The sequence below is a fragment of the Ornithodoros turicata genome, chromosome 9 (genome assembly GCF_037126465.1).
Source record: "Ornithodoros turicata isolate Travis chromosome 9, ASM3712646v1, whole genome shotgun sequence".
NCBI lineage: Eukaryota > Metazoa > Arthropoda > Arachnida > Ixodida > Argasidae > Ornithodoros > Ornithodoros turicata.
Window position 1 is genome coordinate 24,828,799 of NC_088209.1, and position 26,263 is coordinate 24,855,061.

General features: G+C 46.8%; 2 protein-coding genes across 11 annotated transcripts in view; one reads left to right on the forward strand and one right to left on the reverse strand.

Annotated features, from left to right (window-relative positions):
- Positions 1 to 9,164, reverse strand: part of LOC135368447 (paired box protein Pax-5-like) — a 144,997-nt gene extending 135,833 nt beyond the window's left edge. For 2 of the 5 annotated variants that reach the window (XM_064601718.1, XM_064601716.1), the window contains exon 1: positions 8,397 to 9,164. In XM_064601718.1, the coding sequence (XP_064457788.1) occupies positions 8,397 to 8,416 (20 nt within the window). In that variant the 5' untranslated portion in view covers positions 8,417 to 9,164. The remainder of the gene's footprint in view (positions 1 to 8,396) is intronic. The other 3 variants (XM_064601717.1, XM_064601720.1, XM_064601722.1) reach the window with 3 other exon arrangements.
- Positions 1 to 26,263, forward strand: part of LOC135368445 (cadherin-23-like) — a 489,752-nt gene that overhangs the window by 142,866 nt on the left and 320,623 nt on the right. The window lies entirely within an intron of this gene.

Consider the following 26,263-nt stretch of genomic DNA (forward strand, 5'->3'; position numbering starts at 1 on the left):
CACAGACGAGGTGAAAGTCAGCTGACATTGAAAAGTGAGTCAGTATGGCTGCTCGTATCGCAACATCTGGGAGGATGGAAAATGGATGACAATAAAATGAGTCGGGGGAAAACCTGCAGCAGTAGCAGCAGCTGTGTGGCTTTTTTTTTGCTGACGAGAAACAAAACATTGACGTGTTTCGCTGTCGCCAGGTTCCATTTTGTGACTGCAGTAATGAAATGGCATTACTTTTGGTGCTGCAACGCTCTGTAATTGAAGACCTACGGTCAATAATGGTATAAGTGCGATACAATCACAATACAACTTGTACCATTACTGCCCAGAAGTCTTCATTTCAGCTTCAGCTCAAGTGCTGCTTTCGTTTTCTTGTGCGCCTATTACTTCCTTTTGCGGACCATTAAGTTGTTTATAAACACATTGTAACAATGTAATGTGCGAAAATCATATTGTTTAGTAACAACCATAGCCCTGCCGCATTATGACCTCCGTTGTTCTTGCCCCATTAAACCCCAAATCATCATCATCTTTAATTGAGCTTAAGCCAAAGATGGTGTGGAATAACCTCTGACTGGTACATTCGGAAGATTACGCTTGTGTGGATACTCAACCAGTTGACTATGCTGAAGGTGTGACGGAATACGTTGACGTGTTGACTCAGCGTAATGAATGGCCTTGACAAGAAAGCGACCAGCCACCTTTGCGTAGCCACTTGAACCCGTGGTTGATATTACGTCGTACAGTCTGTCACGTGACGGAGGTGTCTCGTGAGCGGGACTACCTGCTGGGCACCCCCCAGTCTACACAGAGCGATCCCCTGACCATTCGTTATATGAGCAGTCTAGCAGCTCCGCAGAGGAATAGGCCAATAGGGCGTCCTTGCGCATGTAGGCTGGAAGTTCTGCCTCGTGGCATCGCAGCACTGTCTGCGGCAATCTAGACCTTTCCTCCCCACATAATATTTTAAGTAGATGGCGATACAGTCTGGCTTGTCTGATTAAGACATTATCTCTCCGCTGGACTAAGCAGTTTATGTAGTCTCATTGGTACGCCTACTATCGGCAGCTCGTCTACCCCAGCTCTAAACTATGTCCTATCTTGCGTTCTAGGCGATAGCGATGTATTACTACTGTTGAGAGCATTACTAAACCCAGGGGTGTTCCCCTCCTTCAAGCAGCCTTCCAAAGAAACTACTCGCGTGAAATACTACAACGCCTCACCGCAAGACTCCCATAATTGCTGCCTAACGGCCCACAGGCCAAAGAGGTACTCCGTCAATAGCAGTCTATGAAAGTTGCTTTTCAACTGTCTCGCGTATTGATACAGGAATGCGATCCCAACGAAATTTTTCAATTACGTTCAAGGATGGATGTGAGCACGTCACCACTTCTAGTTGTGTTCCTTCCCTGCGAAATATTTTCCATGGCCGATATAGCGTGATGGCACAGAGCTGTCTCAGACCGAGTTTTTCTTCTCGCATGCATCCCCCGATGGGTCACGATTTCTCTCTTTCAATGCGAAGATTGGAGCAGATTTTCGTTTCTTCCATCGAAAGTTGACCGCATGCGTTCTCGGGGCGGCTGAATCTTACTTTGCACGCAAGTTCGTCTGCACCGACCGATATCTCGAGAAAGAAACTTTGTGGCTGTAAAACCGTCGGTATTTTGAAGCGAAACTTTTACGGGTACATCTGCATCACACTGTTTTCACAGTGAGTGGGGTCAGCATTTTGTGCAACCTGGCTTTCCGCCGCAGGACATTTTTTTTTAAAGAGTAGCGAGTCAAATATTGGCTGACCTCTCTCAACACTTAAAAAGAAGAAGAAGGAACTTTTTCTGGGTGGAACCAAGTAAGGAAATTCGGAGATGTGTATACCAGGAACCACGCATAGAGGGGGGGGGGGGGGAGGATACGTCATTCGCTGAACGACACTGGAGGGCGTCTTTCTTTTCCCTGGTGCACCATTCGCTTCCCATATACCGCCATGTTCCCGTTTCGAGAGAAACGCAATCATCCGTAACAGCCGAAATCTTAAAAATATTAGCGGTGCTTTCCTTGGCAGCAGCACTGTTGGGCGAGTGATTCCCGCTAAAAGAAGGACAGTCCATCTGGCGCCCAGGTCCCTTTTTGCCATCTACGGATCTCTACGCTAAACACATGTATCCGCTCAACTTTCCCCATGACGATGGATACTAGGAAGGTATGTTGGACATCACCTGGCAGGAATACAATAAGGACACGAGTCACGTATACAATTTAGCAATCAGGGTTGGGAGTCGCCCATTCCATTTCAATTCCATTCCGAGGAATGGATCTTTGTGATAATTCTATTCCTTTCAATTCCTCGGGACGAAAAGGTATGGTGAGTTCCCACTCTTAGAGTGGCTTGGCAAGCCCATTCTATTCCTCAAATTCCAACAATACAAGAAATGGGAGCGATAACTGTACTGGCTAGCCCAGCAGTGCTAGAGGAGATTGACGTTACCCAGCATAGGAAAAGCACAGAGACAAGGTTATTTCTGTGTCCAAAGGATGCGAGGTCAGAAACCAGCTGGTTGAAACCAAGACTACCACAAGGGCACCCAAACCATTCCATTCCAGTTCCATTCCTGCGAAAAAAAAAAAGCCTAATTCCGTTCCATTCCTAGCACAGTTTTTGCAATTCCATTCCAATTCCATTCCGGGCTCGGATAAATCTGGAATGATTCCGGAATCATTCCAACTGCGGAATGGCAGCTCCGCACCCCTGTTAGCAATACAATTTAGTACAAACAAAGACTGCGTGGGGACAACTTGCAAAATGAGGACTGCAATAAGCGTCTGTTATGCGCGACGACTCGTCTCGTTTAAGTTCTTAACCCAAGAAAGTACAGCGAAAAACATAGCAAACTTGCAGCGCGAGCTGGTGTACCGTACAAAGGGGTAAGATCACCTATAGAGTTTGAAGAACATACATGCGAAACGAAGAGGACGTCGCATTCACAACGTGGGTCGCTATACACTGATGGTCGTCTCGGCCCAAGCAGCACAACATGTTGGCCCAATATTGGACCGATGTTGGTAATACTGGACCAATATTGGTCAAATCTTGGTCTAATATTTGGCCCGCATAGCCAATATTGGTACAATATTGGTAATACTGGCACAATAGTGGTCAAATCTTGGTGAAATATTGGGCCGGCATAGCCAATATAGGTCCAATATTGGTAATACTGGCACAATATTGGTCAAATCTTGGTCTAATATTGGGCCGACATAGCCAATATTGGTCCAATTTGTCCAATATTGAGCCAGCATGTTGTGCTGCTTGGCGGCCGCTGAAATCTAACTCAGTTGAACTGCATGGAAACAGACGGCAGTTAAAGTCTGAAGAAATCGATGAATCCTTGTATGGCTGAATAGCATGAAGCCATCTACATTATCATTAGATTATTTGAACCAATGCGCGAACAGTGTGCTTGGTCAGCATAAATTAGCGTGTATGCGAGCAATTACCCAAATGACGACTGGTCGTTGGCGTCGAGGTTACTATACGATTTATTGACGTTGGCAACATATCCCTCTGGTTCGAAAAAAAAAAAAGATAAATAAAACAAATGGACAATCCCCCAAACTCGGGGACATGTCGCTAACGTCAGGTGTATACACCAGATCGCTTGCATACTACTTGCATGCTCCACGATTTTTCTTACTCACGGTCGCTGAGTAACCCTCCTATTATAGGAAGCATGATGACTAAAGGCTCAGACAAGATCAATTACAAAACCACAACGTAGAAGAGTCCTCGAATTGAGGCGCGTTCATCGATAACGCAAACGTGACAGCTTCGATAAGATGTCGTATGTGGCGACGCAGCGGTCTCGGTAAAGATCTGTTCCTGGCAGGGTTCGCCATCGTCTGAGACAAACGTTGGCTGCCCCACCAAAATGATTTCTGCGTTTGATAAATGACCGTCTATATGCACTCACACTGCAGTCTTGTGTGGCCTATGGCTTCGCCGATTCGAGACGGGTCGCAGGGCACATGCACGAGCAGTAACACACGCTATACCCGCCGCTATCCAGCGTACCTGCCCTTTCTATAGAATGGGAACTGCACGTATACGCTGTGGAGAGTTCGTGGTTTTTTCCGTGCAGATTTGAACACGCGACTGCAAAAATGTGAAACAATTGCTGCATACTGTTTGGAAAACGTAAAGCAACTTGTCAGAGGAAAACAGAAACATGGAAACGTTGCGTCTAAATCCTAGTAGATTTCGTACAAGACGTTGATGTTCAAATTTATCTAAATAGTATATCGAAGCCGATGCGTGCATAGAGTTTGCCGAATGTAGAAACCACCGGCCTCGGTGGCTCAGTCGGTAGCGTGCTCGCCTTCTGATTCCGAGATCGCGGGTTCGAACCCGGCCGAGGACGCCAGCAATTTGGTGGCAGGGTACAAGTTGCTTAGACACGCCGTCTTTCCCGCGAGGGACATTAAATAAGGGGTTCCGTGTGATGAGCTCTCATCGCACGTTAAAGAACCCTCAGGTGGGCAAAAGTAATCCACAGACCGACCGCTCATGATCTCAGTTGTCTCGCGACGTAAACACCCAATTATTAATCAATTATTTGAATATAGAAACCACACATAAGCAAAGCTTTTCCTGGAACTTGAACACATTACCACCAGCAATGGGCCTGTACAGTATCGCCTCTGGCGATTAAACTTCCCATTCATCATCATGAAATAAAGTTGTTTGTTGAAACTTAAATGCTCGCGCGCACCGAGCACAATACTCTTCTCTGACAAGAATTTGTGAATTACTGCAGCTTCACGCATTAGATTGTGTACGCGTAAATGTTGATTGAATGAATGAATTCATCCATCATATATATACCTTAGCACAAACATAACTTATTGTTCGTTCATGGGAACGTGGAGAAAGCAATGCTTTTCGCACCGTAACTTTTTCTATGTTACACGAGCCAGTATACAGCTTGTTCCTTGGTACCAGCGGTGCATTAGAGCATATGCGACGGCAGCAGGCATGTCGAAAAGTCGGCGACTCAACGGAAGGATGCAGCTGTAGGAGGAGCTGCTCACGACTTCAGCTTTACGCAGCTTTCACCGACCAAGTACCACGCGTCGGAGTACTTTGCTTTTTGCGATCTACGCGCATCTTTATCACTGGACAATAAGGTGTAATGCTTGTACGTACGAGGTGTGATTCGAGCCTAGTCGGTGTCTGTGACACGCGTGAAGACGAGGAAGGAAGGGAATTGATGGGACATCGGCGCAACGGTGGGCTTAGGATCTGCGGCTTCGAGAAAGCGCTTCGATGCAGACACAGCTATAGGAAGAGGAATCCTCATCCAGGTCTCGTTATTTTTCAAAATCGATCCCCTTGTATAGAAAGGTACAAAACATTTTACTTTTCATATTGGAGCGCGTGCCTTAAGGGTAGCCCGCCGAAGCAACACCGCGTATCAGCGCACCCACAGAGCCAGGCGGTCTGTCGTCAAGTAGTATATCGCTAAATCTTCCTTCTAAGCACATGTCTAATGGTTTCTTCTCGCACTGTCTTCTCCACTCCTCGGGTGCAGACGGGCGGCGCACCTCGAAATGACCGGCCTTCAACGTCCCAACGGATCTATTACACGTTTTTGGTGCACGGCAGGACCTCATGTTCACACACACGTCACATGCACCAGCTTGGCCACAATGAGCTGTGTACTTAATGCGCATGAGGATGCTACTACAAAGCGCATGTGGCACGTGTTAGCTAACGCGCATCTTCATGGTCCACGCCGGTTCGTAAAGATCGACAGGCGCCACATGTGTATGCTGGAATGTTACAAACCAATACTATTTGTACAGTTCCTTCAATTACTTGCCTAACGTAATATGTACTCTCTTCACATACACACGCGCGACGGTAGTTCCGACAGGCGCCTATACGCCGTATACGGTTCCAGCACCTGAAGCTTCGATTGTGTTGGTGAAACTGCGTACTCAGGATATAAGAAGCACGGCCTTTTAAGATAACGCCTCCCAAACATTTAGGAACGAAAGACAGAAAGGTAAATCCTTGTTATAGGACGCAAAGGATCGTTATCGTCTTCATCATCGAGATGATGGTGGTGTGATAACGAACAAAATGGGGATGTATAAGTCGCGATAAAGTCGGACAGGCTACACCTTACAGGCTCTGCCTTACTCGCCATACAAGGCTCAGCAGTACAGGCTCTGCCTTACATACGGTGAACGCAAACAGATGAACGGGTTCGAGTGATGGAGCGCAACATGTAGTTCAAAAGTTTCAAAGGAGTGAATGTAAAATATCAGACAAGAAGAGGAATCACTGGAAGAGCAGACACAGCGCGCACTTATAGCAAGTCATATATTAGCCCAGTTGTACGTAGAAAATCTTCAAATCAGTGAGGTGCGCAAATAGAAAGCTAACTTTGAAACTTATTACCAACTAATTTCTATCCTACTGCGTAAGATTTTCACCGAAGTATGAGCTTATGATCTTGTACACGATCCTGTACCGTTCGGGCTTACGCGGACGGGTGCGTGAATGGGGCATGATAGTTTCTCGAAAATTCCGAATAGAAGTACTATAGTGAAAATTCAAATATACAGTGTGATATGCGTTGTGTTCAAATTTTCGCTAGCGCTAATAGATGTGCACTAATAGCGGTAATATCCGCCAGTGATTTAGGCACCGCTATATTTATAAGTTAACAGTGAGTTTTAGCGCATCGTACACGCTATTGCATTTGCGCACGTAAGAGATAGCGTGGGTGGCTCCGCGCACTGCGCGAAGCACTCTTTCTGATACGGGTGTGCGTAGAACCACCAACGCTATCCGCTTGGCACGCAATGGCGATAGAGTACAGTGCACTAAAACTCAATCAGATATCAGCAACGTGACGTCAGTCACTCCAAAGGAATCAGGCGATTCGCTTATCAGATTTTCAGAAACGTTATCGTGAAACTGCTACGTTATACTAAAAGTCGTTACCCAAGCAGCACAATGCACTGAAAGTCAAGTGCAATAGGGGTGGACGGGTAGGTGGAAGGCCTTGAACACACTCGTGAAACTGAAGTACTCTGATAAGACACATACCGACCACCCCTATTGCACTCGACTTTCAGTACATTTTGCTGCTTGGGTAATAGCGACTTTTACGAGAACGTAGCAGTGTCACGATAACGTTTCCGAAAACCTGATAAGCCAATCGCCTGATTCCTTTGGAGTGGCTGACGCCACGTTGCTGATATCTGATTGACTGACAGAGATACGGAGTCGGAATCGGGGTGCGCTTACGCTTCTCTAAAACTCTCTTTTGCGAACGTTCATATCAAGGCGGATTCGTCAAATTTCGAGTTTATCGGGGTTACTTGGTGTCGTTGGAGTATTTTTGGTACACGTACATTACGGAAATATATTTTTCTCTCAACAGTCGAACGCTCACACGAGCAAGCACGATTGCTCGCTATACCAACTGTTGACTATATAGGTGCGTTATGTGGGATGTATAGTTATCTTGTTGCAGAAGACTAACTAGTTGCTGAGATGTCTATGAAAGCACATCTGTTCACATGCATTGGAACCGCTTTCTGCACTACACTTGCAATCGCGCAACAAAACAAAATATAGCCTCTCCTTTATGGGAGAAGTCGTTGTGTCAAGGTGAGAAAGTGGATTCACTTGTCTCAGACCCTATCTGGAGGAGTCACGGTGTCTGCGAAAAACAATGGGTTGTTATCCCGCCATGCGACCCGGCTTTTGTAAAATTGCAAATGTCTCCAAGGGTGAAACGAGCTTGTTGCTCCTTTAATCAGCTGCGGTCATTATGTGACAGGTTCGTCACCAAAACTACGCTTTTTTCGTCAGACGTGTGCAGAAGCGTGCCGGATAAATAAGGAAACAAGAAGCATTGGTCACAATTTTGTTACAACTTGTTAGCATAAAATTTCGTTGTCGCATAGCCTTGTGTGGTGGTTCGCATCATTCATTCATGTCTAAGTTTCGCTCGCCGTGTTTTTGATGTTATTGATTCAGCCGCTTAGAAATCGGGTTTGCGTGTGACGTTCGTGATAGCGTTAGTTTCAGGTAGTGTTAGGCACCCCTGTTGCGGGCACATTCCGATGGTGGTGTCGATTGATTTTAAGTGCAGGTTTCTCGCATGAGGCACACGCGAACCGAAATGTGCAATTCGACACATTACGATGTCTAGCTTCGTACATTTATTTAACGCGTCCCATTCGCATCATGTCAAGTGTGGCAAGCAACAAGTGTATGGTAGTGTCCATCGATCGCAGACTGCATGAATTGACTCTGTGACAACATACGGACCGTACGCATGATCAGTGATCGAGAACACATGACACGACGGAAATATCCTCACCTCATCATTAACCTCTCCATGGGGTTTATCGCCCAGATCAGTCCTGGCGGCAGCACTAACTATAGCGACGCAAACGCTTCATCAGCACCACAAATACAGCAGTACGAAGAACACAAGTGCTTGAAGAAGAAGAAGAACGTCTGCCGTCCACAAAGCACAAGTATCCCGCCCGCACCAGGACAGAGCACCAGTATCCCTTGGCAATGACCCACGCACGGGTGATGCTGAAGCTGTTCACACACGACCCTGAAGGACCGGGTCAGTACTTAGGCAACCAATGTATCGGACTCTGCAAATGAACACTGCCATCCTTCAGCATGGTCCAAAGGCATCTGTGACACCTGGCTGATTCTGCAGTTCGCGCAGGCAAGGGGTAGAGGGCGAGAAGGGCCGAAATGAGAGGAGGGCCCGGGCCAGGGAGGGTCCTTTCACACGCTCCACCGCGTTGGGGGTGGCTCTTGCGAGTCACTCATTTGAGGAACAAACGCAATCGACAAGGACCGGCTGACAGCGGCGCACGTCTCCTCTGGCAGTCTTGGACAATACACACGCGCTGGGCTACTCTACGGCTTCTCTCTGTTCTCCTACCTGAGGATGCGGGATCAAGTTTTATTTTTCGGAGGGGGACTTGATTTGGCGCGGCGTTCCTCCCCATTTGTCGGCAGAGCAGCTACGTCATTTCCTGTCAGACGCGTGAGTGGCCCCCCAGCCTGTATCCTGCGGCGGTTGGGAGGTAGTCCCCGAAGGGAAATGCAGCACAGCCTCCGGGCGTTTGCGGGACGGGGCGGTGCCGCTGCCCTTCCTCACCGGTTGCTGCCGGAGCACGCGGCGGCGGTGGCTACCGTGGTGGCGTCACCTGTTCGAAGAGTGTGACTGCTGTCTCGGATGCCCTGTGGGCAGCGGGGAAGGGGTTTCCCAAGCGCTTGTGCGGAACCGAACAGCCGTCTTGTACGGTTGATCAGTCGGAGTCTTCCTGGAGTCGAAATGCCGCTGCCTGTAGAGGAAGGCGTCAATGTGTACTACCACATGCGCGCAGGTTTTAAATAGTTCACGGCATTAGAGCTCGAGTTCATTACCACCATCGGATGTGCTTTTCTCATAGTATTCAATTACTGGATGATATGTTCGCAAAAAATAGTTAGAACTTTATACTTCCTATCCATCTCTTTCTATAACCTACATCTTTTCCTCTTTTTGTAAAGTTTTCAGAATTGGATATAACGTTCCTTAAAATGAAACAACATTTGCTGGCGTGAGAAGGAATTTAGCGCATGGTGAAAAGTCGGTATAAATTCGCGGTAGTTCGCTAGACAGAAAATTTTGCTACTGCTACCATAAGGTACGAACAGTCATATCTCGTACCTTAAAAGTTTAATGGAAGACTCGTCAAGTTGCATGCCTCAACTGCCGGACAAATTGTCCGAATCTTCCCTCAAACCTCGCGGTGTTCGGCAACATGCTCTCTAACATGTGTGACATTAACAGACCCCTATTGAAGACGTGTGGAAAGATCCCGTAAGAACCCATTGATCGCTGAACACTTTTCTATGCCTTTGGCCATGCATTGATTGATAGACTGCGGTGTGGAAAGCTCCCGCAATATGAGAGTGAGAGGTTCCACTTTTCTTCGTTACCGCAGTTAATACTCCATCATTCAATCTGCAATGTCCAGGTCTTACTAACGATGTTCGAATACCTACCGAAATACCTTCCCAAGACGCGCGCGCTCTCCGCGTAAGAGCATCTGACCTCGAATCAAAATTCAGGTAGGTAAGTTCGCTGTTATTTGCAACTCACACATCAATAAACTCCTGTCTTTAGATGGACGTGATGCATCGAGCCACAAGGCATGTCTGCAATCAATACGTCTGTTTTCCGCATGCCGAGAGATGGCACCGCCAGAGACGACTGCGCGGTACGAAAAAAAAAATGAGAGAATCTCCGACAACCACCCACGAGAGCCTAAGCGTGATTAGGGACTTTGCAGACAGTGCAACAGGAGGGGACCCCATGGGGTACCCTGGAGGCACCGCTGCGCGGTCGACGACAGCACAGTTTTCGTATCCTTGTCCGTTAGATTTCCACCTTTGCCCTCTCCAACGAAAAAGTGGCGGTCATCGTTGTACGACATCTCTTAAACGTATAATGCGTTTTTGAGAGAGGATGAAAGCGTCCTCGACTGGCGTTCCAGAAAAATGGCACCAAGGTAGCCTGTTTACAGAGGTGGGGAAATTACTTTTATTTTGTAATGCATTACCGTTACTCATTACTTTTCACAGAAGTAATGCATTACATTACTAATTACTTTTTGTTGTTTCTGTTTCATCAAGTAATGTCATTTATTGTGCCATACACTCTCCAAGAAGTAGCCCTATCTAATAAAGCCCTGCATTGTATCAGTCACTGGAATATTCCCCAAATCGGTGCAAGTGAATTTGAGCTGATAGGAATAACGCATATCTTAGACATATTGCAGCTCAGAAGTAGTTGGTGCTCAGTACAAGACAAAAACAGCGAATCGCTTGTTATAGGTGCATATAGGCTTTTGCCTTTCGTTAATTCTCCGTTGACTGAAAAACGTTAGAGGAAAGAAGAAGGGTGGTGACACCAAGTGTACACGTGTTGGCCTATACTCGAGAACATTCCATTGAGTGTTTCCCCTTCTGGTCAACAACAACAATAAATGATCATGATGATAAATGATGTTAAAGACTGGTTGAAAAAAACCAGTCATTTTCCCGATTTTTGGATTTTTTGGAACTGTTGGGGCCTTGGATTTTTAACGTTCATTCCAAGTAATGAGTAATGCCATGACGCATTACTCCGTCAAAATGCAATGCGCTGCCATTACTCATTACCCAAATGTAACGTATTACCGGTAATGCATTACTGCACACCTCTGTACTGTTATGATGGAAAGTAATTGTTCTGAGGCTAGAACAGGCGAACAGACAATCACAACACGAGCCTCAAATTGCCTGGGAACATGAACAATTGACTGCTTTATTTGGTCTCCTCCCTCATGCAGCCTCTGAAGCATGTATAGTAAAGAACCCTCCTTCCCCTCTCCATTGATATAATTCGGTTCTCATGAACGTGCACCATGGAACCAGTGTCCGGCTGTGCCCTGTCCTAAATGTGTGTTAGCAGTACTGCACTCAATTGTCAGTATCACAGACACCGTACCAGTACGTTGTCCTCTTATAAACGCCATGTCAGTTTATGTAACACCTTCATAATCATAGGGGAGCGTTGCAGTCAGTCTCCAAAGATAAATAATTTATTCATGAAATTATGAATGTTTTATCCTTCTAGCTGCCTACGGATGTTACAAGAAAAATACTGCGCATGCGGCGTTGCTGCGCCGATAAAGTTCAACATGGCGTTCACTCCTTTATTTAGGCTGAGAAAGTGTTATGCATTGATTGATTGATAATGAATCCACATTGATTCAAATGAGCGACCGTGGTTGTACGCACAGTAAGAACCTGTCATAATGTCCGGACACCATATCTCGAAGAGCGCGTATGTAAGAAGTCATCAAGAAGCTGCTAATACCACATCGAACCTATCAACCTATCATTTAGTATCGTCGGCTTAGCGACTCAAAAGAGTATTCTACGTATATTGTACGCATGGCTAGTGTTATATATGTCTTGTCAGCGTCTCACGACTATAACTTGTTAGTGTGACCAATGTGCTGACCGTGTGCGTCTACATATCACTTTTTGTGTACCTTTCTTCGTTCTAGGAGGCTGAGGTGGTAAGAACGCGCCTCGTGTTACAAGTATCGTGGATATTTCGGCCCGACTCGGTTGAAACCTTCACTTCGGCCAAAAGTATGGTTCGTACCGGCTTTCAGCCGCAGTAGAGATCCTACACTCTAAAAACAGAGCTTCACCGCATACCACGCTCCTAGCCAACCGTCATCCGTCCCGACTGACAACTTTCTGTCCTTTGATTTGATGAAAACGAGGGGCATACGCCATTTTTTGTGGCAATTATGAACTACATAATACAACAAAAATGGCGTAAGCCCCCGTTTTCAGCGAATCAGATGAAAGAACCGGATGTCACTCGGGATGATGGTTGGCTGGAGTGTGCTATGTGGTGAAGCTCTGTTTTTAGAGTGCAGGAACTCTACTGGCGCTGATAAAGCCGGTACCAACCATCCCGTTGGACGAGGTCAAGGTTTCAACCGAATCGGGCCGAAATATCCACAATACTCACCACGACCTCATTTTTAGGAGGGTATATAGGACTATTCTAACAACTAACTCGAACATGTTCTTCATCGCTTGTTCTGATGTGAAGGAATTTTAAGGAATGGTTGTAAAGGTCCTTTCTAAAGTCCTTTCTACGATCCCAAAGGTCTTTCCTGCGGTCCTAAAACGAACCTACACGAATGTAAACGAACCTCGATCGTCTGGTGTGCCTATCAGAAACGCAAATGTTTACGCGTCGTCTGCGTCGGTCGGCATGAGGTCGCGCACCGCGAATGACGTCCCGTGGACGTCACGCTGACGCAAGGGTCGGAGGCACCCAAGTGCGAGATCACGTGCATAGCGCCCGGCAGGGTTTGTTACCCGTGGGCGTCAGGTCGGAACCAACCGCGGCCTGGCTCCGCCCAGAGTTAATCGTTGAAATGGAGCTGAGCAAAAATCGATGCTCGCTCTTTTTCCAGTCAATGCGTTCTGTCATGTGCGATCGACCTTTTGCTTCGCGTTGGCGGACGCCGCAAAAAAACAAACAAAAAAACAAGTAACAACGCAACATAGCGTGAAAATCGAGTGGACAAACTGTTTGGCATTGCTAGCGGGAGCTTACATACCTCATTGGTCCTTGTATGTGGATAACTACGAAGAAGAGCAAAGAAAAAGAAATAAATGAAGCACAGATCCTATACGGCAAATGATAACGACGACGCTGCATCGATAACAAAACACATATAACATCTTTGTTAGATGTCTTATTAAGTCAGATATGGAGAGCTATAGTGGCAAATGTGACGTTGACAGTAGATGACAATGCAAAATAGACAACCCAGCAATAGACAACCAAGAGCGAGAAAATGAAGTAAAAAATGAGTTACTACTATGCCATTTTAGAATATTGTGCACTTTAGCGGCAGTTCAATTTGAGAATAATAGTAATTTTAGTTCCACCTTCAACTGCGAGCAAACAGTCCAGTGGCTTGCAACTAGTTAGCTATCTCTCGTTCCGTCTTTTCTGCATGCCACTTTTTAGTGGGATGCAGCAAAAAGAAAGACAAAGAAAGGAAAAACACATGAGTGTTACATTATTGTCGAATAATAATTATTTAATGTGCTGCAAAGTACCATTACATTCCACTCCAAGTTCGCGTGTTCACGATTCCACCGATGCCAGAGATCCACTGCAGGTGAGCTGGGAAACCGTTAGCTGTCTTGCGGCACCTTTCGCTCGTCGGCTTTATCCTCTCCGACTGCTCGTGCGCTGCAGGCAGGTGAAATGTGTTGGCAGGAAACGGCGTTCGATGCACCGTCGATAGGCTATAAAGAAAGTCGACGGCTGACCTTCGATGCCCCGTTAGGGTTCATGGGCCACGCGAGTGGTCCTTCCAACCTAGGGACTTCCGTCTGAGCCTGTCACACTAGGACACCCCAGTAAAAAAAAATAAAAAAGAGAAAGGCCAAATAAAAATTCAGTCGGTGGTGGAAATATGTTCGTTTGCCGCGGAACAAGCGGCCTTCCGTTCGGTTCGTCACTTCGTCGCTGATCCGTGGCTAGATGTTAGATGTGCATGTTTCCGGTGAGCAATTGCTTTGTGCCGACTGGCAATCGATTTGTGCTTCAATCACATGCGCCTCCCCCATCTCACAACTTACAGCGACGAATGTTTTTAAATGAGCATGGAAGGTAGGAAAAATATGTCGGGGAAAAAAAATTAGGATTGCAAGCCCTGGAACACACTTTCGGACGATATGTACAAGTGCAGCACCCAATCCTGGTGCGCGAGAGAGATTTCAATGGGTGCGTAAAGATAGGCTCCCACCTTTTGGCGCCCCCAAACAGGGCGGCATTGCACTGCTCTCTCAGTGATGCCACTTCCTGCCGTCTGATCACGCAGTGAACGGACTGGGGCGGGGGCACGGTGGCTTTGTTTGGACGACAGCGGTTTTGAGGACATTTTCTCGCAATAGCGAACGAGACGTAAACGATTGTAATTTGTGATAGACGCCATGGAAGCAATTTTCAATGAAGGTGATCGCTTGGCGTAAACATGCCTGCATTAATGCCCTGCATGACCCACGAATGACCGCTGACATCCGTATGGAAGTTGAAAAAAAAAAAATTGTTTCCCGAAAGAGGAGAATTCGGTAACATAGTACGTCTCTATTTTGCTTCCAAGCGTACCATTCGAACTAAGTAGAAGCATTTTACTGCCAGGCGCGCAAGCCGCTTGCACCCTGTGGATCGCGCGCTCAACAGGAAATACGTCACGCGAAATGTTTAAAGGCCTTTGCGCTTGTCGTCCGCTTCAGGGCACCCATTTGAGATGGGAGCGCGAGAAATTCGTTGTTGTCTAACACTCCGGTGTGCGTCGATGGTACACTCCAGAACCTTTCTTCAACCCGGATCTTCAACTTTCACGTACCGAACGTTATCGTTATATTTAAAGTTCGCGCGCACCAGAGCCACTTTGATGGGCTAGCGCGAGAGCTCGTGGCGAATCACGGGCCGAAGTGATGTATTTAACGCGCGTTATGGGATAACGACAAGTTGAAGATCGTGCCCCCATCTACCAAGCCTGCGACGTGTCACATCATCCGCGCAAGAGTAATGCGCGCACCTTCTTATTTCTTTTTGCGGTTGTATATGGCACCGCCCGTCACCCGTCTGACGCAGAGCAGTTGACCGGTCGCCTTGTTCCTGCGCCGTAGGAAACGATTCTCGGCAGCCAATAAAAATACCCGGATGATCTGACGTCACCACACGCTAGAAGAAGCAGCACTGCAGCTGACGTAACGTAACGTGCCGTCATGAATCCCACGACGACGACACTTGTCCCCTGCTGGTTGAGTTTGAATTCGCCCATTGTCACGCAACCCATTCTCTCTGATCAGTCCACTCGCCTTACGTTCAGGAGCCACAAGGGTTGCGGAATGGGGTGGCCCATTCCAATTCCATCCCGGGGAATGTAGATTCGTGATAATTCCACTCCTTTCAAGTCCTCGGAATGAAAAGGTATAGTCAATTTCCTTATGATTCCCTTATGATTTATGATCCCCTTATGATTCCCTTATGATTTATGGTCCCCTTATAATTCCCTTATGATTAGTCAATTCCCTTATGATTTGGCAACCCCTTACCATTCCTTTAATTCTATCAATAAAGGAAAAGGGACCGGTAACCGTACTGGGTAGCACAGCAGTGCTGGATGGGATTGACATTACCCAGCACGGAAAAGACACAAAGGCAAGGTTATTTCGCTCTTGATCGTGTGCCGGTGCGATGCGTGTGTGCAAAGGGTGTGAGAGCAGAAACCAGAGAGTTGAAACCAAAACTCCAAGCGGGGCGCCCTGACCATTCCATTCCGTTCCAGTTCCATTCCAGCGAAAACAATGCCTAATTCCATTCCAATTCCGTACCTAGGACACTTCCCATGATTCCAATTCCATTCCGGGCTCTGATAAATCTGGAATGATTCCGGAATCATTTCTGCTCCGCAGCCCTGGGAGCCATATATAGCAAGGTTCGAGACTGCAACATGCAACTTTTGTATTCGCAGGCACGTGCAACATGCTTCAACATTGCAACACTGCGAGCGATGATCGTACCTTTTTAACCATGGAAGGAAGAAGAGTGATGGCACGAAACACGATAACCCTGGGATGGCCTGGCCGATCGCCTCGGCCATTATTTCTTGCTCGTCACGTGACATGCCATTGGGTTGCAGTTTGATCAAGTGTTTACACGAATCTGGCGTTATTATTATTATTTTTTTTGACCAAGTTACATCTCCATGGAACGACAACGAAACACCTATTCCCCCTTAGGAAGATGAGAGACGTTGTATAGAACACACGAAGCAACAGTTTGTGTTTCATGGGGGTCATGCAGCTTGTGCATACACTTACATCAAATGCTACCTTCTCTCTCTCAGGTAGGTTGAACTATTGCCATTTGTTCCGGGATCGAAACAACGAAACAAAAAATAAATGAAAAGAGCGAGGAAACGAAGAAAAAGAATGAGAAAGAGGAATACGTACACCGCATTCCAAAATAGCAGATCAGAGCTCTCGGGTCCATGGGGGAGACACCACCTAAATCGCCGGTGCAATTAAGGCAGCCATTTCCCTTGCACCCATCTCGAAAGCACCTCAGGATGAACTTCTGCCATCCGTCATTGCACTCCCCTTTACGTAACCAGCGCCTGACATGGCGCACTGTGCAATAAGACAGACCTACGTCCGTTGAAATCACTGGGTCATCATACTGAAATGATCAGCTCTGAAACCGCTAGTTATGTATACTTTGAGCTTCTTCGTTCTCTTCCCTGGTTGTCCTCGCGTTGTGCATGTTAGCTCTCATGCCGCGCTTCTTCTGTAGCCTCGTGGAACCGCCGGAGGTCGTAATATGTGAGTCCTGGTATATATCGCGTGATCTCTACCCTTCATTCTACAAGAGCATTGTACATTCTTTTGCAATAACGCTTTCCAAACGTGAATGACGCACTGGGAAATATTGCGAGGAGGAGTACTTTAGTATACATATACGGTGACTCCGAAGAAGCCCACTTTTACAGGGCCTTTCGTTCCTCCCTTCCAATTGCAGGGGAAGTTTGTTGATGCCCTGCGGCCGAGTAGCTGTAAGGTTACCATCACCTATACGCATAGAAGGTGAGACTTGCGGTGTATGTCGCCAATGAGTCAGAGGTTAGAAGGTTGTCTTGTGTTGCAAACGTCTTCAAGCCCTGTTAGCACGTCGCATCTTGCTTTATGGTTTATTTCTTTTTCCAAGCCCGTAACCTTGTAGCACTTCGCGTTGGCAAAACAGGAAGCTTTGATTTAGTAACAATTTCTGCGTAGCCTTATTGCAACTGTTTTGGGGAAAGTATCGGGGGAATGAGACGGTCCGTCAGAATGAGTGTCCAAGGCGGTGCAATCTTCGGCTACCTGCCGAACAGGAATTATTTAATGAGTTTTGTTGGAGATGAGTGAGGCAGTTTCATTATTATACTTAGGGAAGCGAAAGCTGTAGAGATTACTACTTGGTTAGAGCAAATAGGTTCCCTGAAGTGCAGAACATACGACTGCGTTGCCACACTTGATCTCAACAAAAGATAAATTGATGATGATGAAATGTGTATGATGGAAGAAAAAACATCAACAAACACATGCTGATGATGATGTGGGGTGTTTCATCGCTGGTGAGCAGTACCTCAGGGTTATGGTCAATAACTCATAACGTATTGGACGCTACATGAGTGCCATAGCGATGAAGTAAAATAAGGTAAGTACGAGTCGTTCACATGTCAGTGGAGCTGTCCTCAGGATGGCTGTGGCATGCAGAATGAAGAGAAGATGAAGTGAGGAAAAACAAAGACACTGGGATCATTCCAAAAAGAGCATAACACTGTGGAGCAAACCGGTGGTGGTCAGGAATTCCACGAACATTTGAAGACATTGTTCAACTGGGTTATGACAAGGGCCTATAATTGCGGCCAGGTCGAGTCCTGTCATGGAAGGTGGCTTCCTCTTCAACTGAGCACGATGTGCCCGCCTCTCTGTTCCGTAGAGCCCACGTTACGTAAGGGCCTGCACAATGTTCGCCTCGACGTCGCAGTCGAAGCGATAAGCTTGTATCAGAGCGTCATGCCCTGTATTTGAATTGTGAAAGAAAGAGCAGGACCTAGTGAAAGCTGAATGGAAATTTCGGGGGCACATACACCGTGCCACTGAGAACGCACACACATCTTTCTTCTAACTGACGATGTTGCAGGACGTGCAGTTGATTGATATCGCATAGAACACAGGGATGCGAGTAGTCCGCCTGTAACATGAAAAAGAACGTGCTTGCGAAGACCTCAGTCTGGCGCACGGATTATAGTGTACGGAACTGAACAGCTTGTGTGTTCCGCGGTGCCTGGAGCGGGCACTCCAGAAGCCAGTCATCACCAACAGACCTTGGTTCCTGCAATCACGGGTCACGTAACAAGAAGCAACAGGACAGGTGCGACATTCGTGTTTTTACTCTTAAAATCGGCCCAATTACCTCCAGATGAATGCGATGGGAAGAACCCGCGGCTGTGTCAGGTGGTCTTCGACCCACAAGATCAGTCTCCTATTGTGAGTGAGGGGTGGCTTAAATTAATCGCAGTCGCGTGCGACCCACACGTGCTCTTTTTTTCGTCATGCTGTTATAGACACGGTCATGTGGAAACCATGTATGTGAAACAAACGGCAGATGGGAAAATGTCTTGGTCTGATGCGGAGTGCTAGAGAACGTCGCGTTCCATATTTTCACAAAATATAGTCCAAATAGAGTATAAATGCGGCTGCAATCCTTGTTCCCCGCATCAGCACCAGCAATGTGGTAGGGTATCGCTACTAGCGATGAAGCTCCCCTATCATCATCTCACAATAAGGTTGTTGTTGTTGTTTGTTGTGGGATTCGCTCTGAGATCGAACTGTGTCGGCGCGCTGCGGAGAAACGATGAACTACCGTAGTGTGGACGCGTCGTCTGCTTTTACACGTTCATTCCGCGTTTAGTGCAGGAGGTGGTGCATTGAGAAACCTTACACTATCGTACAATCGCGGCACAAGTGATATTCCGGTGAATATACACAAGAATTGCGATAAAGAACCGTCAGCTTCGAACATCGGCCCGCGTGTCATCCACACTAGAAAGGTGACAGTGTCGCCCCCTATAGGTCGATCTCGCAGCGAATACCATTGGCTAAATTTGGAGCAGATACGTGACGTTCCGTGATATTGCCGTGCTGCGTGCGCAGCGTGAGATATTAAAATTAATCTCTTTGATTATAGACATGAATACTCAAAGTATACGGTGCATACTATATAGTTGTCAGTCGTTCATTGAGAGGAGTCGAAGGGATTGTTGTATTTCCTCAAAGAAAGGTAACCTAGTTTTCCGAGGACACCGCGGAGCACATCAGGGCGTGCCGCGCGAACAATCTGAGTGTCCCCCCTCTGCACGATCTTTCAGTCGCAATTACTGGTAAGACACTTGTAAGACACTCTGGTAAGAGACTTTGACATCAAACGTATAGATTAAAATCGAAAAAAAAAAAAAAAACGTCTTACCCGTCACTATATAAGGGTAGTGTTCAACATAGTATAATTCTCGGCTTTTAAGTTTTCTTTGTTCTCTTCCATATAACTTTCGCGCAGAACAATTAAATGGTCAATCTAAGAGCTCCTAGGGGGTGGTTATTTCGGAGTGAATAGGCTTCAAAGGTTTAGAGCGCATAGGCTCGAAGTTTCGTACGACATATTTTGTTTCCGCGATGTTATTTTTGCGACCGTTTATTTTTATTTTTCGCCCAAAGATAGCGCCGAAGAAACGCCTCGCGAACGTCGAATATACAGAGAGTCCACCTGCTTGGCGCGAAGTATAGAACCGTCTGCCGCAAGCAACGATGTTCACAGGGCAGATGGCTCACTCCCAACGGTCGCCCCTCCAACTATACTGTAAGAATCTCGTGACTTTAGCATTGCATGTCTTGATATTGAGAGAGAGAGAGAGAGAGAGAGAGAATAAGCCGACGCTTTATGTAGGTGAGCTTTCCAGCAACTTCTACAACAACTGCGTTATTGCCGTTCGCACTGCTTCGAAAACCGTTTTATCCTGTTGCCGGCTCAGTGGGACCCCATACAGCTTACTTTTATCACTTTACTACGTCGGTCACGGCATCACGAATCTGCGAATAGTAACGATGACACGCGTTGCTGAAAATTACGGGACAGTAGCGCAATATCTGGGCGTTATTTTCGTTTCAACTGGATGTATCGTCGCCACGAGTCAGTTGGTAGGCGCGAAAGCGGGGAATTTACTTTGAACTGATGGTGTCTTCAACTGGCTGCTTCCGATCGCTCTGGAGCGATGTTTCATCTTCGACTGGTCAAAACAGAGCACTCTCACTGCATTCGACTGGTTCATTTGGAGCTCTTTCCTCCAACTCGGAGCGCTCTAGAGTGCTCTCACCAACGCCGTCGGAACCGTTGCGAAATCTGGTTGGGTTCCGGTCACGTGACTGTGCCAGTTTCCGCTGAGTAGTGTTTCTGTTGCGCTACGCCTGCCATGTTCTGTATTTTGAGTCGTCGTCGTTTTGGCTATCAGGGAAACACCGGAAGTCACGTGAGTTAACGTTCAATCTCCGCTCCTCTGTTCGAACACGCCGCGTTCGGCTTCTGCACGATTCGTCCGGCTCGGAGACGGAGTGAGATGCGGTCTGACCCGCCCTATCGCCACCACCACCACCACCACCACCACCACCTGACCCGCTCCAGCTAAGAGTATCGGGACGTCCAGTCGAATACACCGTGAGAATGAATGTGTGTAACACCCAAAGGATGACCGAAACAAATGAACAAAAGAGAAAAGGAGAAGGAAAAGGGGTATAGGAATGACGTTCCAGGAACTGGGTATCTTAAGACTTGATGAGTAAGGACAAGTGCGTTGGTTATTCGTGGCCATTCATTGGTTGTCAATTTCACGCTTAGCAGAAGCGTGACCCTATGATAAAAATCGCAATATATATAAAACAAGGCGATGATATAACATCGCTTGTAAAGTGCCACACATCTTAGACTGTGAGCTATGTAATTTGCATTATGTGAGGTCCGTTCCAACCTATGCCCATGCTACGCGCATACGAACTTTGAACAGTGGTTTTAAAATCAGTGACTGCAAATTAGCCTCTGAATATGAGTGTGAATGCCTTATGCCCCGAACTTATAGTACTTATACATTCGTTTCCGAAATTATCTGCAGTACGCAACGTGCCTCCAGGTACGGAGCTTCATTTGGGCCTGCCAGTCCCCCAAAGTACAATCTCCGTGATAAAAAACCCTTGGCCCCATCATCATCGCATCGCACATCCGACTGTAGACCGTATATAGCGGGAGTGAAAATGAAGGTACGCCAACGGACATCGCCAATTATAAACCCTGCGATGAGATGGCGGCGGGGGAGACTGTTACTCTAACGGTTCCCACGCCAGGAGGGAATGCACCTGGTTTTGCATGCCGTCGCTGCAGCAGCAGCAGCAGCAGCAGAAGAGACACACGCACGTTTCTCCTCTCCCCCTCTGTCTTTTTCGTTTAATGATAGCCCACGCTGCAACAGCACGTAGATATGTCACTCACCTTTCACACTGGCTTCGCACTATGTATTTGTGGTCGTATAAAGGAACCATGTGGTGGGAAGAAAAGGGGATCGTATATACGATGGTGGTCTCTTAAGCTGTGGTATCTGCCGCAGTGTAATTAAATTCAGTAGATTCAGTGTACGCTGCATACCATAGTCACGATTTATTTGTTGTTGTTGTTGCGTATCGGGCGCTCGTTATTGTTACGTACGTGCTGTTGTCGAGTGCTATTATACTTTGTAATCTTGTGCAGTCTTCATTTCGCGTCAATGGTCTGTATCTGTGGACAGTCTGCCTATATTACTGCCTATATCACTGCCGGCAACACCGTCTGCACCGTGACGCCCTCTGTCGTCGTGTATCCCAACTTGGCTACAGCACTCTAACATTGGCTACCTTACTGGGTCCCGCTCCTCAGCCGACCCAGTGGGCCGTCACCACTGCGCTCCTCCGCTTTCTCCATGGACGCTTCGAACCTTGTCAACGCCTTGTGAATGTGTGACCGTGTGTGTGATTTTTCAGTTTCTTTCTTCTCTTTTCTTTCCTTCCTTCTCTTCTTCTTCTCTTTCTTCTTTTTTTTTTTGAACATCAAGCCGACGTCTGTCTGGCTGACCTTTACTTTTTTCTTCAATAAATCTTGATACCCCCTCCCCTTATATGACATCTTCCAATTCTGATCTTCGGGCGGCCGCACTCCTTTCGATCCCCTTGGAACTTCTTCCTTCTTCTCTCTTCCCAACTGTTGCGGACGGGACTACACGACTGTCGACGTTGGTGGGCTCTGTAAAGCTCTCAGTTTCAAAAAGTGAGTCGTGGGTTCTCAGATACCGGTCATAGATTGTCTGACAACATAAGCGGCTGAAAGTGAGAAGAATTCGGTACGGTTGTGTGTACGCCTACCAAATCCAGTCGTATACCAGTTCCTCAGGGCGTTAAGAGTAAATCCTTAGGTCGAGAGATGATATTGCGAACAGAGACTGTTCTTCAGTTCCGTTCAGTTATTTATTCTCCAGGCTATGGTCTGCGAACCTCTCTTTTGTCTTCTTCGTATGGGTAAGAGTCGTCATCCGTAATGGAAGCTCGTGCAGGCGACGCCTTTAGTTAAGGCATGAAGGAGCCTTACAGAATAAAACCCACTGAGATAGCAATCTTGAAAGAGACTGGATTGAAGAGGGCCACAGTCCTCAACAAAGTTCGCGGTCGCTTCATTTGGGAGGCCGTAGCTTTTCCACCTGTGCAGACGTATGCTAATATAGGAAGCGTTGAGAAAAACAGCCGTTCAGGTCCGGCACCGCCGGGCGCTTCGTAAAATTCATCTTGCGTCGAAGGTACTCTTAAAGTACTCGAAGGTAGAGGCAGTAGGACACTTTTGCTCTGGACATGAAGTACTTCTTGGAATCTCTGTAATGGAGAAAGTGTGTGGTCGATTTGTAATAGACTGTGTAGGCTGTTCGACTGAATCGGTCTCTATCTGAGCCTTCATCATGAGGCTGGGAACTCGCCGGAGAGGATTATTGCCAAGACAGCAAACTATTTTATGGTACGGTTGCAAGCCATGTCACACAAGCTGTTTGCAGACTGCGGTGCTCAGGGCCTGTCACACGGCAAATTGAATGTCATTCCCAGCGAATGATATTCGCACTGAATGACATTCGCACTGAATGACATTCGTTTCGTGTCACACGACGGTGAAATCAAATGGCAATACATGCGAATGAGTTCGGGGAACTCATTCGCTTTTATTCCCTCTCGCACCGACAGCGTACCCTCGCAGTAGAGAGGTATCAAAAACAACGATAAACCGTTAGCAGAAATGAAAGACGAATGAAAAGTGGTACTCGAATATTTTATCACGAATTTGATAACTTTTGACACGAAGGAAGGAACGCAAAACACTGTATTTCGGAGAACTACTATCGTTCCCAGTCGCCACGTTGCCAAGTGCGGTGCAGATTGGCTTCTTAGTTGTGTTTGCTTGTGGTACTTAGCCAATTAAGTGTCTTTGAAAAGGCAACTATTTTGTGAAATAATCTAATGTTTCGCTAGTTTCGAGCAAAAGAAATAAAAATACCTATAACTAATGTACCTGTATAATGTTCCATATGTTCGGCCCTGATGTCTTAATTATCGACACTGACATCTTTTGCGAATGACATTCTGTTTCTTCGTGTAGCTCGATGTAAGACAAACGAATGAAATTCGGTGCGAATGTCATTCGGTTTGCCGTGTGACAGGGGTATTCGCCAGGCCTTGAGTTGCTGCAGATCATTCGCTCCGTATAATGAAACCGCGAATGCAGCAATTTAATTGTTACGAATGTGGCATGAAGATCTTTTTCTTTTCTTATAAACAAACAAACATGAAGATCGTCTGCAGCGTGGAGCGCGTTACGTAGCTGTGGAGTTTTGCCGATCTGCTCATGCCACTGCAATCAGCGCTCTAGATCCTATCATAGCGGCAACGCAAAGCTCACTTGATATGTAGATGGGTAGAAATCCAGCGAACCGGTAGAATGTAGGAAGGAGTTGCCTCAGGAGAGAAGCCGCCGATATTTCGAACAGAGACTGTTCTTCTTCTGGGCCAGAAGAAGAACAGTCTCTGTTCGAAATATCGGCGGCTTCTGTCCTGAGGCAACTCCTCTCACTTGATATGTGTTTTCTATCCTATTTATGCATCAGTGCTGGGTAATTGGAGGTTTCCAACCACTTCGGACGGGGGCGGGGAGTGTAGGGAGGGTAGCGAAAGATAGCGGGAATTGTTGCGCAACCCTTTTAACCCTTTTACGCTACGCCTTAGAAAAAAGTAGCCCGGGGTAATCTCTCAGTTGCAGCACAGAGTTGTACTCAAATACCGCAACTCAAATTGACGTGCCGCGAAAGGCAAATTGATTAGAGAGATGTCAGCGGACTTGCGATACTTTGGTCAGGGAAATGTTAATGGCTGTTCTTCACGACGAGAACCGCCGATATCTCGTACAGATACTGTTCTTCATCTTCTATAGGCGCTGCCCTCATCATCTTGCTTGTGCATCTGCTCATCTTAGATAGAATGGCGTAGATACGGGCTAGCTGATGGATAAACTCCACGATAGGCAAGCCTTAGTGATGGGCAAGACACTTAAACAACACAACACGAAAGCTCAAAACCTTCGTGTTGAGCCTTCGTGTTGTGTTGTTTACGTGTCTTGCCCATCGCTCAGGCCTGCCTATCATGGAGTTTATCTGCTCATCTTACTTGTGCATTTTAGAACTGCAGTTCTGTTTCATAAGATACATTTCGCCGGCACAACGCTACCGAGAAGACGAAAAATTAATCATAAAATAGTTGATATAAGTTGAGTTGATAAGAAAAGAAAAAAAAAATGGAGAAATAGGCACTCATTACGAGAGCCGGCTACTCCAGATCACTTAGGAAAACACAAATGGCCATCTACAATAAAACCAATGAGTGACAAAGACTCTCAGCCAGTCACTCACACACACTGTCCACACACGCTGTCCACGCACACTGTCAGTCACACTGGGTCCACCAACCATGGCAGACCATTTGATGTTGTTAAGGTTCTGGGCCCTTGGACACCCGACCATCAGTTTCACGCATTGCAGGCCTTTGTGCGATTTCGATCATAAAATAGTAGCATACAGCACATACTTTGATCCGTCATAATTTCCACGTTGCCCCTTATATTACATGTAAGACTATTCTGCGTTATTGGAGAGCGTCGGATAACGTGGCTTCCGAAGTACCGCAGCTATACCGCACCCTATTTACAGATATAATTCATAGTTCTCAGTCATACACGCTAGCACTGGTTCTGGTAGGCGCGATAACTTCACGGTGGTGTTAGCAACGGTCTACTAACACCCGGTGTTATTAACTATCTAACGAATCTGCCTTTACGTGCGGGGGAGGAAGCATACCATGCACATCCAAGCGCGGCACGGCACGGTTCTTTGAAACACACTGCAAATCCATACTGCGAGCACGGAGAACACATAAGGAAGTGATGTATAGGGCTCGGATCTGTAGTGAGTGTGGCGTTGTAGAGGACGTAGAACACGTCATTCTGAGGTGTCGAAAATACGTTGATACCCGAAGGGTTTTAGATGCGACCCTGTCTCGTGTGGACTCCCAAGCCCTCGACATCGCGAAGCTCTTAGGTCCTCCGTCGTCCGACAAGGCGCTGAGAAAACTTGAAGATTTTCTACGTACAACCGGGCTTATGGACGTTCTGTGACTCGCTGAACGTGTGCTGTGTGTACCCCCAGCGATTCGGACATTTTACGCTCACTTGGTCGAAACTTTTGAACAACATGTTGAACTCCATCATTTGAAGTCGTTCATCTGTTTGTACTTTCTGTGTGTAAGCGTCCTGGTGTAGCCAGTTGAACTTCGTCGTAACTCGCATCCTCATTTTTTTCTTTATCACATCACCATCGCCTCGCCTCAATATGTGGGACTGGATTAGTTCAGGATAAAATAACAAAAATG